Source organism: Mus pahari, chromosome X (genome assembly GCF_900095145.1).
Source record: "Mus pahari chromosome X, PAHARI_EIJ_v1.1, whole genome shotgun sequence".
Lineage (NCBI taxonomy): Eukaryota > Metazoa > Chordata > Mammalia > Rodentia > Muridae > Mus > Mus pahari.
In genome coordinates, this window is record NC_034613.1 from 122,384,292 (window position 1) to 122,399,556 (window position 15,265).

The 15,265-nt window shown below is 40.3% G+C and overlaps 1 protein-coding gene across 5 annotated transcripts in view; it reads right to left on the minus strand.

The window, feature by feature from the left end:
• The window catches only part of Dcx (doublecortin), a 77,730-nt gene extending 64,643 nt beyond the window's left edge, over positions 1 to 13,087 (minus strand). For 2 of the 5 annotated variants that reach the window (XM_029534063.1, XM_021187550.2), the window contains exons 1-3: positions 12,940 to 13,087; positions 10,780 to 11,165; positions 2,711 to 3,051 (exon numbers count right to left, since the gene is read on the minus strand). In XM_029534063.1, the coding sequence (XP_029389923.1) occupies positions 2,711 to 3,051; positions 10,780 to 11,143 (705 nt within the window). In that variant the 5' untranslated portion in view covers positions 11,144 to 11,165; positions 12,940 to 13,087. The other 3 variants (XM_021187553.2, XM_021187552.2, XM_021187551.2) reach the window with 3 other exon arrangements.
• Between the last annotated feature and the right edge of the window lie 2,178 nt (positions 13,088 to 15,265).

The following is a 15,265-nucleotide window of genomic DNA, read 5'->3' on the forward strand; positions in this document are numbered from 1 at the left end:
AAGGAAGGAAGGAAGGAAGGAAGGAAGGAAGGAAGGAAGGAAGGAAGGAAGGAAGGAAAACAAAGAGCGAAAAGGAGAGGGGAAGTTAATGGGGTCATGGTGGGGGTGAATGTGATCAAACTGCAGAGTCATACAGGCACAAACATGTCATCATGAAACACATTTCTTGTACAACAAATAATAACACCAATAATTTTTTTAAAAATAAAACTCATAGTGCTGCATCCGAGATGCTAAGCACCTGCACACATCAATCATCCTTGTCCAGCACAATGGTGCAGTGGTGCTGCCACAGTTCTAATACTCTGCCTGTTCTTTTGTTTTTGTCTGTGAATCTTTCTCTTTCTGCTTTTTACATCACCCACACTATGAAGAAAGGGAAAACAAATAAATAAAGCAAGTTTGAAAATCACTTTTTAGCATGTCATGTAGATAGCAAAAAGATCTTAATATAAGAGCAGTGTGAATACCATTTCGAGACCATCTTACAAAATAACAGATCCACTAAGGTGGCCCTACAGTGGCGGCATACTCTGCTAATCCTAGCACGCAGGAGCCAAAGGCAGGAGGATCTTTGAAAGGTCAATGCCAGTTCAAGCTCCAGGACTACACAGAGAGACCCTGTCTCAAAAAACCAAACCAACCAAACAAAAACCAAATCCTGAGGCTCAGAAAAGTAACATGATTGGCCCTATGCCATACAGTGGATAAAAAAACTGGAGTGTGAGTCTTTGAATTCCTGTCTAGGCTTCTTTCCTATTGATGGAAGTCAGAAAGTGATCTGTCACTATGGGAGATTAGAGTACCAATTCAAATCTTTTGATTGAGTTAACCAGTTCCTGTCTCTACACTGTCCATATAATATCCCCTATCTTTCTGTACTTACAGACCATTATCATATCCTGGAATTTTGTAGCATCTTCCCTAAAGAAGTTTTAACTTATACTTGCAGACACTGGAGAGGGCTTTCCATTATTCATGGCCTGCAGAGGTGAAACTCACGCATCATTGGACAGATAGTTGCTTGCTTAAGTACATTACCTTTTACACATTGTTAGGAACTGTCAAGAATGCCAAGGAATGATCAATCTTCATGCAACACTAGAAACCCATACTAAGAATAGCAGAGGTGAAGTACAGGAAGATTATTAATGCTTAATAAAGCATATGTGAATACCAATAAATTTATTTAGTGATGAACTAACTGCAAAGATTGAATGTTTGAGCTTTGTTTTTTAATAGTGTGTAAATTAATGTTTGTGTGCGATGTGTGAATGCGTGCGGTGTCTTTGTGTATGTGAATTGGTGTGTGTGTGTGTGTGTGTGTGTGTGTGTGTGTGTGTGAGAGAGAGAGAGAGAGAGAGAGAGAGAGAGAGAGAGAGAGAGAGAGGCTCCTGTGGTACTTTTGTATGTGAATACTTGTAGTATGTGTGTACTTGAATGTTTGTGCTATGTGATGTGATGTGTGTGGCTTATGTGCCCATGCTTGTGTGGAGGACAGAAGAATGCAATGGGTATCCTGCTCTACCACACTCTGCCAATATATTCCCCTGAGACAGAGCCTCTTAGTGAAGCTGAACTATAACCCATGTTTCTAGGCATCTTGGGGCACAAAGGATAAGAAGTGGGAAAAAAAAGACACAAATTTATCAAAATGAATTTTCCTGAAACTTGACATCCTGCAGCACACAATACATATCAGTAATTATGGGGAGGGGCATACTTCTGCATTTAAACACCCTTTAGTTGATGTACAGAAATAAACAGTTTGGAAACTGTAGTTGTTCAGTTATCGGAGATATTTTAAGAGGTAGGATTATGGACTAATAATAATCCACACTAGTCTTCTAGATACATGACCAAAATGATCTTTTGAGTCAATAGAACCAGCCACTGTTCCAATTCCCTTGGAACATTTTTGTTATGTATTTTCAGATCTCTATGCTCAAGAGAATGGTGCATCTGTCTTCTGGAGACGCCTGGCTGCATTCTTTCCCAGATACTAATATAGGTGGCACTTCAGTAGTGTAACCACTGACATGAGGAACCTGATTTGGAGGGGAACAGATGGTAGCATCTTTCTTGGGTTAATTTTAGAATCCTGAAATAGTTCTTTTCTCACACGAACCATCCACGGAACAAAATTAAAAGAGCTATGTCACATGGAAAACGGAAAGAAATATATATCTTAGTGTTAAGGCAAAGACAATGCACCAGAACTTTCAGCACTTTCCCCATTGTTTGCCTCCTTTCATATAAATATGAAGGTAATTTCAACTTCTTTTGATCCAAATGGATGCAGAGCACCAAGATGGGAATATTTTTTAAAATGAGTGGGACAAGCCATATCCTTAGTCATAGGCATTGAATAATCATATGCATTGAATAACCAAGATTGCATCATGCTGTATATAAATTTATATTAATTTTTAAAACCTAGTTTCGGAGGCATGTATTTTCTTAGCCAATAAAGAACTTTGGGCTAGCTGACAACTAGGCCTGGTAAAGCAAAAATAGAATGAATTTCAAAGCAACCAATTTCTGGTTCATTGCTCTGTCTTGAGAAGGTCTTTCTCCCAAATGAGATAAAGAGTGACAGTTAAGGATGAAGAGATATGGAGGGAGAGATCCTCCACCATGAGTAATGGTTTAGGTATAAGATGATTCATCAGTTGGGAAAATGAGAAAAGTCCTTTACACAGTCACTGACCTGCTTTCCATCAAGGGTGTAGAGTTTTTTGACAACTCCAGTTTCCAGTTTGATTGCTTCTGTGATGTCAGTAAGGACCTGCTCAAAAGAGTGGGCTGTTTTCTTGTTGAGAAGCACGCGCACTGCCTTCCGAGGCTTCACCCCGCTTCGAATGATGGTCACAAGTTTGGGGCGCACAAAGTCCTTGTTCTCTCTGGCTTGAGCACTGTTGCTGCTAGCCAAGGACTGGGGGGCTTTCATGTTGGCAGATGTCTTTACGTTGACAGACCAGTTGGGGTTGACATTCTTGGTGTACTCAACCTTTTTAAAGAAGTTGTCTGAGGAACAGACATAGCTTTCCCCTAAGGGAAGAAATAAATGGTTAAGTGTTAAGTTCAGTGGTAAATATGCAGAAGCAAATCAAGTATAGGGTATAGTATATAGTATACTCATACTGAAATAAGGCTTTGGGTACAATTTTGACATAATAACCAAACTTACCTCCAGTTTGTAAATTGGTCCTCTGACAAATTGACTTATTCAAATACAAAAGTAATCAGCTAAGTATCCTTCAATACAATGGCATAGCTAGTGAAAGAACCTCATAAATCTAAGGGTTATATATAAAAAAAAAACCCAGCAAACACCTCTATGTGATCTAGTAAGTAGAGTTCTCACAACCAACATGATGCTATTGTAATGTAAATGTTTCCAGTTTCTGTGATGCTCACTAACTCCCATGTACCACTTGGTGCATAGAGCATGTTTCACTTGTCTCTATTTCTTGATATGATATGTGCTACTTTTGCTATAATGTGAACCAAGGAAAACTTTCAATGTTAATTTATTTTTATTTCAAATTGAACTGAACCAAAAAAATTTACATATCAGACATTCAGTAGACATTATGTCAAAAGCCAAATCATCCTATCAGACTAAATAATGGAATTATTGAAATGTGAAATGTCTGTGTGTGTGTGTATGCATGTGTGTATGTGTGTGTGTATGTAGATGTGTGCACAGGTGCACACATGTGTGTGCATGCATAGGTGTGCACACACCATGCACTGAATGTCTAAATGTGTGTACAAGTTTGTTTTACTGCTTATCTCACACTAAATGAAGAAAGTATCTAAATAACAACCCCACCCCCTGCACACACAGAGCATTCCTAGTGTTTGCAAGTCTAGCTCTTCTTTGGAAAATATGTTCTTCTTTTTCTAGTACCCCCTTTACATCTTTCTCCATCCTCCTAAATATTGCACACTACATCTGTGGATTTGGTGCAGTCTCCGTCAGTTGCTTTTGGCTGCCCTAAGTAACTGAGTGGGAGACTGCATTATGCAACCTGATTGAGTTGAAAAGGTCTAGGATGTGTTTGAAATTTACTATGGGCTGGGAATAATGACTAAGTAAGTGGAAGAAATGCAGTGGCCAGAGGCAAAAAGAGGGCATTAGACATCTGTAACTAGAAACTAAAGGAAATTAGAAGCAAGTTAGGCTCAGCCTGAGGGAGAAGTATATTGAGGGGGAAAATAAAGAGCTAAATTTGCTGAGTAACGCATATTAGCCTCAAGGTATACAGAAGTTCATCCAGAGGTTGAACTGCAGAAATACTGATTTGATCAGGCTTTAAGTCATCAGTAATAAAACTAAATACATAGACAAGCAGATAATCCCTAGTCAGTGTAAACACACACACACACACACACACACACACACACACAATTAAAGTCTGATGGCTCTTCTGCTCACTTTGGTCTTAGCAGGAGAACTACACATAGCCTTTCAGAAACACCATACTGACAATTCATTCTCTTTGCAAATATTGATTGTACCAAATCCTTTAAGTTATGAGAATTAATAATTTCTCTACTAGTACTAAGATTCAGTGGCAATCTCTAGGGTAGCTTTGAGGGGACAAGTATGTGTGTGGGGGTAGGGGAGGACACATGGTTGCTTTAATCTCACTAATGGTCTGTTATAGTAGGGGAACCAAGGCATGGATTAGAGGCAGTCATAGACACTGGCCCTGATTGGTGCATATGTGTTCAGGAGTTGAAGACACAAGTTATGAGACTCCCCCCCCCCCACCAATTTTGTTGGTTTCATGGCATACAAATTCAACACAATACCAATGTTTAGAGACTAGGGTCTGAAAAATATGACTCAAGAGAATAAAGGGGCCCTTAGTTCCTCTATATATACACAGCCAACACCCCCAACACACACACACACACACACACACACACACACACACACACACACACACGAGATGGTCTCTTGCCTCTGTACTTTGTCATGTTCATGGGCACCTCCCAAGAGGTCACTGCATTTGAGTCAAATGCTTCCCATAACTTTCCATACACTTTCAAACTCTGCCAGACAAATGATGGACTGGGAACGTCCGGGGCTTTATATTTATGATTTCACTCATCCTCAGGCTCTTCTGAAGAGTCAGCTGTGTGGCCCTCATTAGGGATCTGGGCTTGCCTTTTCTATGTGCTCCGCTCTCTTAAACCTCTAAGCCTCTGATCTATAAGTATGATTAACCAGCCCCATGAAAATGCACATGATGGCAAATAATTAGAGTATCATATGGCACCCAAGAACTTTCCACAGGGCTCAGCACTCAGCCAAGTCTATGTTGAGCACCTTCTGAGGGTAGATTTTAATCGCTCCACTCTCTACTTTTGGCCTGAATACAGAGCAGTGGAAAAAGAACAGCTGGTGTGATGTCAGTGATTCCTAACACTTTCTAGTTGCTTGACCTTTGGCAAATTACCTGACTCCCTTGGCAGCAGTCGCTTGTCTGCAAAGTGTGTGTGTAGGGGGTGCTAATAAAAGCCCTACCTTATAGGGTTGCTGTGGGGCACAAGTCCAGTGGTGGATGAAAAGTTCTTAGCCCAGAGACTGGAGCATAGTAAACACTTCATAAGTTCTCATTATTACTGTTTAGCTCTTAGTCTGAGGAAACAGATAACTAGGAGGTAACCAGAAAGAGAAAGAGGAAGAAGTCAAAGCTGAGAGAGGAGATGGAGCTTGAGGAGGAAACAAAGCTAAAAGAAGAGCAAAGCTAAAAGAATGCTTCAGGGCCAGCTGTCCGTGACCTGAGCTGTTCTAACTGCATAATGGGAGAATTTCTGGGTTCCAGTGCTTCAAGGACATGACTGCCTGCTATGGGCTGGACGTGGTGGCACATGTCTTGAAATCCTCATACTCAGGAAACAAGAGCATGAGGATCTCTGTGAGCTGGTGGCAGCCTGCTTCAGACAGTGGGGTCCTAACCAACAAGGCCTACCTAGGGAGACAGAAAGGCACACAGAAGAGAGAGAGAGAGAGAGAGAGAGAGAGAGAGAGAGAGAGAGAGAGAGAGAGAGAGAGAGAGAGAGAGAGAGAGAGAGAGAGAGAATATATTCCATGCTGCTAGAAAAGAAGCCCCTGTGGGCTGCAAATAACAAATGTAAGGAGCTCCATAATTCACATCTAGCAAAGCCATTGCCGCCTGCTGCAACTGTTGATGACCACTTAGGACAAGACATTTATGATGATTAAGAAAAATGACTTCGCCAGGTATGGTTATGCACATCTAAAATCCCAGCACTTGCAAAGGAAATACAAAGAGGGGCAGGAGTTCAAGGTCACCCTCGGCTACATAACTAGTGCGACAAGAGCCTGGGCTACAGGAAACAAAAAGACACAACTGGACACACTTGCACCTTGTAGCAGAGCATGGTGGCTCATGCTTCCACATCTCAGCACTCAGGAGGATGAAGAAGACAGATTTTAATACAAGTCCCAACCAGACACTTAGGAGCAATATGACCTCAGACATATCACTTAATCTACCTAAGTCTTGACTTCTTTATCTATTTCACTCAATGATAGCAGAGTCTCTTATGGGCCTAAAGAGATGTATAGAAAAGGAATTCCCTTCTCTTTTTAATCTCAAATAGATTCGAGGAAATATTGTGGTAATCAAATGCTAAAAGCTAGATGCCCACCACCAAGGGTCTTCTACTTCTATTATTGGAAAGACCTAGATGTGTTGCTTTGTTCTACATAAGGATTGCCTGTTCTGATCTTGCAAAGATTTCCCATGTCTATTTGCAGAACCTGGTGTGTCCTACCCAGCCAGTTACCTAGCACTTGGAGCTGGGTGAGGCATATTAAGCCTTTCCACAGCTGAGTCTCCACCCTGCCACACGCGCCAGGGCTTATTTTCCACCCTCAGGGAATGGAGAAAGAAAGATGTTTCTGAGGCAAGCAAGGTGACAAGTTGCTGGAACAAACCTGCTTTGGGATGAGGGGTGGGTGGGTGAGGGGGCAGGAAATGCTAGAAACACAACCAAAAGGGCAGAAAGGGAACAGGGGTTACATTCAAAAATGATCCAGTGTGTCCCCCTCTTCACCTTTAAGAAGATTCTACCTTCCAAAGAACCCTATACATGTGTACATTTATAATCTCTTAATGCAAAAATGCTTTTCAGTGGGCTTCCTCTTCTTTTGTGGGGATCCCTAACTCAAGAAAGAAAATATTGAATGATACCTTTTTACATTACTACATTAAAATATTAAATGATGGCTTTTGCCTTATCATGTCTATTAATGCATTACTTCAGAATGTAGTAAGACCACTGCTTTGGGGGGATGGCCTTGCTTTAGTGATTAGAGACTAAGTTAGTGAAAGGTGGTTTCATCTCATTGGAACAAGTAAAGTGTGGTACTAACAAGAACTAGATAATACAGTGTCACTATACAGCTCAAATTATCCAAGACTGTCCAACTTTAAGTATTCTTCTAACACTCTACATAATTAATAGTGCACACACTTGTCTTAAGACACAAAAACCTGGCTAGTCAGCTTTTAAATTGATGAGGGTGAATAATAAACATGGAGGTGAGGGAAAGCTTAACTATGAGGAAAATAGAGAATGATTCTCTAATGAAAGATAAAGAAAAGGCAATACAAAAGGAAATACCACTGATGGATCATCTTCATTGGCTGGCTGGGGATAGAGTTAATAAGAGCCACGTCCTCTGTGGCTTTTCTAAGACCCTTGGTGTGTGCAAGAAGTTGTGGAAAGGTTGACATAAAAAATGAGGTTTCGACTCAAAATGTTTCCCTTGATGCTTTCCGCATCTAGCAACAGACAGTTGACCAGAGTCACCAGACAAAAGAAGTGGCAGCAATCCCAGGAGGTCACTGTGATTAGCAGCTAGCTGCTTTTTATCTTATCTAACTTTAGGCTAAACATAGAAACATAATAAATATGGTGCATGATACATTCCTGTGAGATCAACAAAACAAAAGGAAACAGAAAAGAGGATTTCTACTTTCTGCATCGCTGTTGTTAATGGAAAGGACTCAACAAAATCACCTCATCCAATGTTCTTAATACTCAAAATACTCTCTCAATAAAGGCTCTAAAAATAAATTGAGAAGCCTTGGACTTGGAAGTTGTATCTCAGTTGACCTGGGATGTATTTAAGCAAGCACTTTATATTATTCCTTAATTGATTCTCAAAGGAATTGCTTTTATTTTATGGATTAAAAAAAACCTTAAGTTTGGGGTTTCTACTGATTTTTCAAGTTTCTACAGGTTAGAAGCCAAGAGATCTGAATTTGAAGCAAATCTCAGTTTCAATGTTGCTACTGTAATCTGCTCCTGTAGTCCTGTAATCTGATTCTTCACCAGGAATCTCCCCTAACATTCTCAACTTGAAGTTTAACATAAAACAGTGCACATTAATAATTTTTCATCTTTGTCCATGTCCTTCTAGAAGTAAACATAGTAAAGGGATTTCTGACCCGGTTTCCTAGATAAATAGTTCTAACTACTGAAATGAGAGAGAAGAAAACCCTTCCCTTATGTTTCTCAGCCCAGTGTCTTTTCCCACTTAGCTTTATGGCAGTGGGAAAAATTATCACATTATCAACACTTTCTCAGAAATAACTCTGGATTTCCTCAACATTTGACTGAAAAGGCGTTGGCATCCACGGAAATTGGGGTTTGCAGAAGACAAGAGGAGTAAATTTAATTGATTCCTATCTAGATTCTATACTCTTTGGGAACACATCAGGAAATACTACTGCACCCAGAAATTGTAAGTAGGTTTAATTTCACGGAACCAAGAGAGCACAGGTGAGAATAAAGCTGTGGTCTGTTCTTAAAATTCACGCTGATCAGCTACACAGACAAAACTAAGATAGTTTTTTATCACCTTTTTCTCAATACACACTTATACATGCATACATATACACAAGAATGGGTATAAAAAATGAGGGAAATCTGTGCAAACCACTATTATTAAATATAATATCTCTTTCTCAGAATACCATTTCAGTTGGTTCCGAATTCTGACCTAGCATGCGTTGTGGCCTTCAGATGTTCACAGATGATGGAAATTAAGAAAATCTTGGAGATTCAGTTTTCTTTGTTTGTAAAAGATATTATATCGTGTCTCTAGCTGCATATATAGCAGAAGATGGCCTAGTCAGCCATCATTGGGAAGAGATGCCCCTTGGTCTTGCAAACTGTATATGCCCCATACAGGGGAACGCCAGGGCAAAGAAGTGGGAGTGGGTGGGCAGGAGAGCAGGGTGGAGGGAGGGTATAGGGGACATTCAGGATAGCATTTGAAATGTAAATGAAGAAAATAGCTAATAAAATAAGTTAAAAAAGAAAATCCAGAAAACAAACAAAAAAGGAGATTATAGAGAAATCCCTCAACTTTGACTAAGATATATATTTCATAGAAAGATGCATACCTTATTGATCATTCTGTTGGTCAGCTCCCTCAACTGAACCGCCCAGATTTGGAGTTGACCCCAACTGGCCTCCTTTCATTTGAAGATGTGCACTAAAATGATTAATCCTTTGATAATCGGAAAAGTCTACAATTAATGTTTGCCTACCAACTTTGTATGTGATCAAATTGTCTAAGCCTTTTCCGCATAGATTTTCAAGGTCAGCTATGTAGAAAACTCTTAGACTTGAATCCTGAGACTCAGAAAGAACCACTATGTGAACACTGTGTCTTATTAGGTGCCTGCCCAAATCATGTTACACAGGTGCTTTGAAAACCACAACTACATGAGGGAACTAGTATGTTGCATAAGGGAAGCCTTTGTGTTCCTTTGTCTAGTAACATAGGACGCCTAAAAGCTGGGGTACCAGGTGTGCTGTTTCTCTTTCCTTGAAGCTATCCTTTACAGTACGTATGGGTTAAATTGATCAAGATAATTTATATGGCAATTTAAAATATTAACACTATGACCCTAAATCTATTTTCTAACTATCCATTAAGAAAAGATAATATGGTTGAACAACTTGTGTGGAAGATCTGGAATTTTTCTGTTATTACATGGTTTCCAGCAGTTAACACATAAAATTCAGTAGCAATTCCAAAGTCTAGAGATGATCTGGAAGGATTTAGGCAGAGTGACTCATTCCTACTTTAATAGAAATGGTGTTCATTAAAATACCAGACATACCTATAGCTTTCTTTCGTATCTCTCCCAATGATCTCAGCCTCATGGACACGCCCTTAAGTGAGCTTTTTCCAAAGCAACAGCTGAGCAGCAACCATTTACCTAAAAGTCTAATCCTCTATGAACACATCCAGGAATTCCTACATTAGGGCATGCATTTCGAATGAATGGCAATTCCCAAATAATTTCCCAGTAGGAAATAGGAAATGTGGGCACAATTTTTTATCTGTTAAACCAAACCATACATTCTTCTTCCCCCTAATGGTTTCATGGCCTGCTTTAAAGAGTTACCCATGAACGACTCCTAGAGTGAGTGTCACAATTCAGATTTCCCTTTGTATACCCAGGTAGATAAGCACATTTAGCATTAGAAAACCCATATCCATTTCAACCTCAGCAGAGATGGAACTCAATGAGGAATGACAGTTAAGGATCCTGGTGGTGACTTTGAGATCAGAAGCCTGAGCATCAGTCAACTTGATGTTTTGGCAAACAAATAGCCTAGTTTCTTTCAAGGAAGACTAAAAGTGTAACCATAGGCAAGGATGTCCTTTCCCTCTAGGGGCCACCACCCACTACTCACTACTTGAATTACCTTCTTCCAGTTCATCCATGCTTCCAATCTTCCTGGATCCGTCAATGGTGTAAATGTAGCGCACTCCCTGAGGCAGGTTAATGTTGTCGGACAAGGATCGAGTCAGGTCAGCCAGCAACGCATCAAAACTACGAAAACGGTCAGAAGAAACAGCGTACACAATCCCCTTGAAGTAACGGTCCCCATTGCGGTAGAAACGTACCTTCTTGGCCTTCTTCTCATTACTTAATGCCTGCAAGGTTCTGGTTCTGTAGAAGCTACAGTGGGCACTATGAGTGGGACTTGGAAGTCCATTCATCCGTGACCCTCTCATATTTCTAGATGCTTTGTCTCGTTCGTCAAAATGTCCAAAATCAAGTTCCATATTTTGGTAGAACCACAGCAACCTGATTGTTAGAGAAAAGGGTGGAGATAAAGAGAGGCAAAGAATAAGAAAGGGATAAGGGGAAAAAAGAATTAAAATATTAGCCAGATCCAGAGCTGCAATCTGCTGCCTGTGAAAAGAACTGGTTGAAAAAAGCCTGTGACCCATCTGCTGCTTGTCCCTGACCTGCAGGAATATTGATCTTAATAGAGAAGGAGGAGGGGGCTGGGCAGTAGGCTGAGGACTGAATGGTGGGGAAGGGGATAGGAGGAAAAGATAGAGAAAGGGTGGCACTTTTGGCACTGTTCCAATTTGGGGAGGGCGTGTTGAAATAGCTTAAAAACCTGGAGCTTCCTGAAAGTGGCTCCTATCAAATTGTAACTTCGGGCAAAATACATTAAAACTGGCATCTGCTCCTTCACACATGGCCACATGACTAACAGTTGTAAATGAATCCATAGCCTGACTAAATTCCCTCAAAGAGAAACAGAGGGAACCAGCCAAGGTTTGCATCCTCAGCTTAGGAAGCAGCCTTTGCATCTCAATACAATGACTAGGAAGGGGGTGAATTAGGTTTATTCCATGTCCTTTTTTGCCTGCTGTAATATGTGTATCCCCTCCCCCAGAATAAACTAGGATTCTCTTTTAAAGGGACAGCCTCCAGGGAATACCCAGTGTCTTTGTGCTATTCATCAAACCCTCTCCCCATCAAGCTGGTGCCACTATACTGCATCCATAAGAAATAAGCTGGGGTCTAAAAGGGGGAGGGATTGTCAAAAAAAAAAAAACAGTTATTTAGCAAGCTATTAGCTCTGCTTTTCTTTCATTTCCATTTGATCACAGAATCTTGTTTCTCCTTTCAGGTAATTCATCCCCTCCCAGAGCAATGCAGCGACACCTCTTAATGGAATAATTGTAGAAAGATTCCCAAATGGGTCCCTGAATAGCACATGGGACCTTTCCAAGTGAGTACACCTTTCATTGTTCTGGGTTTCTCCCCTGACTGACGGAACATTTTGCCCTCGAAGAAGGCAATTCACTTCAAACTTGTCTATTGCTTAGGTGCATTGATGGAGGCAAAAAAAAAAAAAGTCATCTGTCAAGCTTGGATTTCAACCCCCCTTAACACGTCCCCCACCAGAAAAAACAAAAAACAAAAAAAACAAAAAACGATCAAAACAATGAAAACATGCAAACCAATAATACAACCAAAGCCCTGACCCCTTACAAAGGTAATAATGTGACATCCAAGAAACCAAACTATTAACATTCATCTCACAGATAAGGGAAAAAGACTCACAAAGCAAGAGGGCTCAGCTGCTATATATACACTGCCACATCAAGATTTGCAAGAAACCAGAGAGACAAGAGATAAAGGGGGACTGGTAGTTGGTATATTTGCCAAGCTCAGTCCCCCCCCTTTTTTTTTCCAGTGTCACCATGACCTATGCTGAGCTCAGCATTGTCTCTGTCAGACAACCTGCAGTAGTAAGACCCCACCTCCTCAAGATGAGTAGCAAGCATTTTCCCTAGGCGGGCTGTGCAAATAAAGCTATGCTTTAGAATCAGAAGTGCTATTCTTCTAAATTAGCATCATAGTGAAAACAAAGGAACAGCAAACTCACTTTTCCAAAGGAAAATCCCAGGTAGAATCTTAGAGGACCAAAATCCTATAGAATAAGGCAAATAAAAGAGAAGAAAGAGGCGAACACACAGAAAGAAAGCCGTGTGCCTTGTGCTTTCCCGGTTGACATCTGTTACATTCTGCTTGAAAATCACTCGAAAGCCCCACTCACCGGTTTTCTGCTGGTTGGGTGGAGATGCTGAGAGAAAGAAAACCAATCTCTCTATGCCTTTGTTGTCTGAGCTCCAAGCAAGAAATTCCTGCCAGGGTGGATAGTTGCCTTCTAGGTCCTAGTGCCTTGTCCAGCTTCTCCCCTGTAACTGAAGCTTAGCGAACACCCCCAACCTCCTATGATTAATTACATGCTTTTTTTTCTTCAATTCACAGCCTGCATTAACAGCTAGAAAGGTTTCGTTTATAACCCACAGGAAATTGCAGGGTAGGAAGAAAAAAAAAAAAAGATTGCACAGGCAAGCTCAGAATGCTCTAATGAGCAATGTGCTAGCCCTTTCTCTTAGAAAATTGGCAATTTTACTTGGCTAAAACCTTCTGCCTAGTGACTGGACTCAGCAGGCCAAATCAAGTTTCTTAGAAATTACAGCTCTCCTCTTTTTATCTTCTTCAAAGAAAATAAAAATCTGTAAATTCTTTAACATTTCGGCTCCTGCATCCAACACTGGTTGTTTTGAAATGAAGTCAGAATAGTAAATTGACAGTATACGGGAAAATAGTTGCAGGAATCATGAAGGCTGGAATTGAAAAGTGGCACTTCTCCAAGTTTTTGTTCAGTTGTTTTATCGAGACAGGGTCCAGCTTTATAGTGATAGTTGTTCTGGAACTCGCTGTGTAGCCCAGGCTGACCTCTCATTTACTGAAAATTTTCAGCCTCTGTTCTGCTTTCTGGCTACTAGAATTTGCCAGCACTTAAGGTCTCTAAGCCCAGCATGGCTCCAAAACATTTTAGACTGATGTAAAACATTGGTTAATGTTTCACCTTCCCACTCCTGGGCATATACCCAAAGGAGACTATAACCGACCATAGAGACACTTGCATATCCGTGTTTATGGCTGCTTTATTCACAAAAGCCAGAAAATAGAAACAGCCCAGATGTCTGTTAACAGATGAATGGGTAATGAAAATGCAAGATATATGCATGATTTTAATCATCCATTGGTAAAATGTGAAATTATGAGATTTGCAAGAAATTGTGTGGAACTGAAAATGTTATACTGAGTGAGGTATCCTAGGCTGAGAGAGACAAAAGGATTTATTTTCTCTCATATGGGACTTTAGCTTATAGTGTGTGTGTGTGTGTGTGTGTGTGTGTGTGTGTGTGTGTGTGTGTGTGTGTAGACATCAAAAAGGGAAAGCAGCACATAAGAAGAGAAGTGGGTTTTAAAGATTGGGAATTGAGGTCTAGTCGGTAGAGTGGAATCTTCTAGTTCTATACAACTGGTCAAAAGCTATTATGTCTTTGGAGGTCATAGGCTCTAGGGAGAAACTGATTACTGTTGTTTTGCTCAATGGACATGGTGTCAAACTACCTTCTAAATGTTTATGTTTCTACCTAATAGATTAAAGATTAATTAAATGTTAGGATTTCTCAGTCATGGTCAAAGAAATGTCTGTTTGCAGCTGTAAACAGTTAGCACAGAGACTCATAACTGGTCCGTGTGCTGGGAATAAATGGTGGTTGAGCGCTTGCTCAGCCTTAATTGGGACATTTTATCATCCCCTCCCAGGTTCAGGACTCATCATTGAAGAAGGAAATAAAAGAATGTAAGAACTGGAACAAAGTGAGGGGTTTCTTCTGGACACAGTGATCATGAACTCATAGTAGCTGTTGTTAATTGAATAAGACCAGTACAAGATCAGGACCTCAGCATTCCATTATGGATGAAGTACGAAGCTTTGGAGGGCCCAGCATGCGCTAAGGAGATACTGGCAGCTAATGATTATAGGGAGAAAGGGATTCAGTCCATGCTCACAGTAAGACTCAAAGATATGCTGCGATAAGAATATCAGTCTTCCCCAACCATCATCTATACATTTCAAGAAAAAGCCCAACAAAAGAATTTTTATGAAATCCCCAAAAGATGTAAAATGGAAATGAAAGACCACAAAGATTGGATTCTAGCTAACATGAGAGATCAATTAAATCAAGAGTCAAACTACTAAGATTAATTATAAAACTATGGAAATAAACATAGTATAATTATAGTCTTGGCTTGCAAGACAGATCTTGGGAACTGAACAGATGTCAGTATCAATAGGACCTTAGAATAGGAACGTATAAAACGACTTAGGACCCAGAGTACCTGGGTTCAAATTCTGATCCTACTAATTTTTAGGTGATGGCTGTGGGTAAAAATATTAGGATGTAAGTCCTTTGGTGAAGTGATGAGGTCTTGAGTATCCCATTACTGAAAGAGATTAAGTCTCCCTCTATTCACTTTTTCGAGATAGGATTTTATTCTATACCCTTGCTGACCTGGAA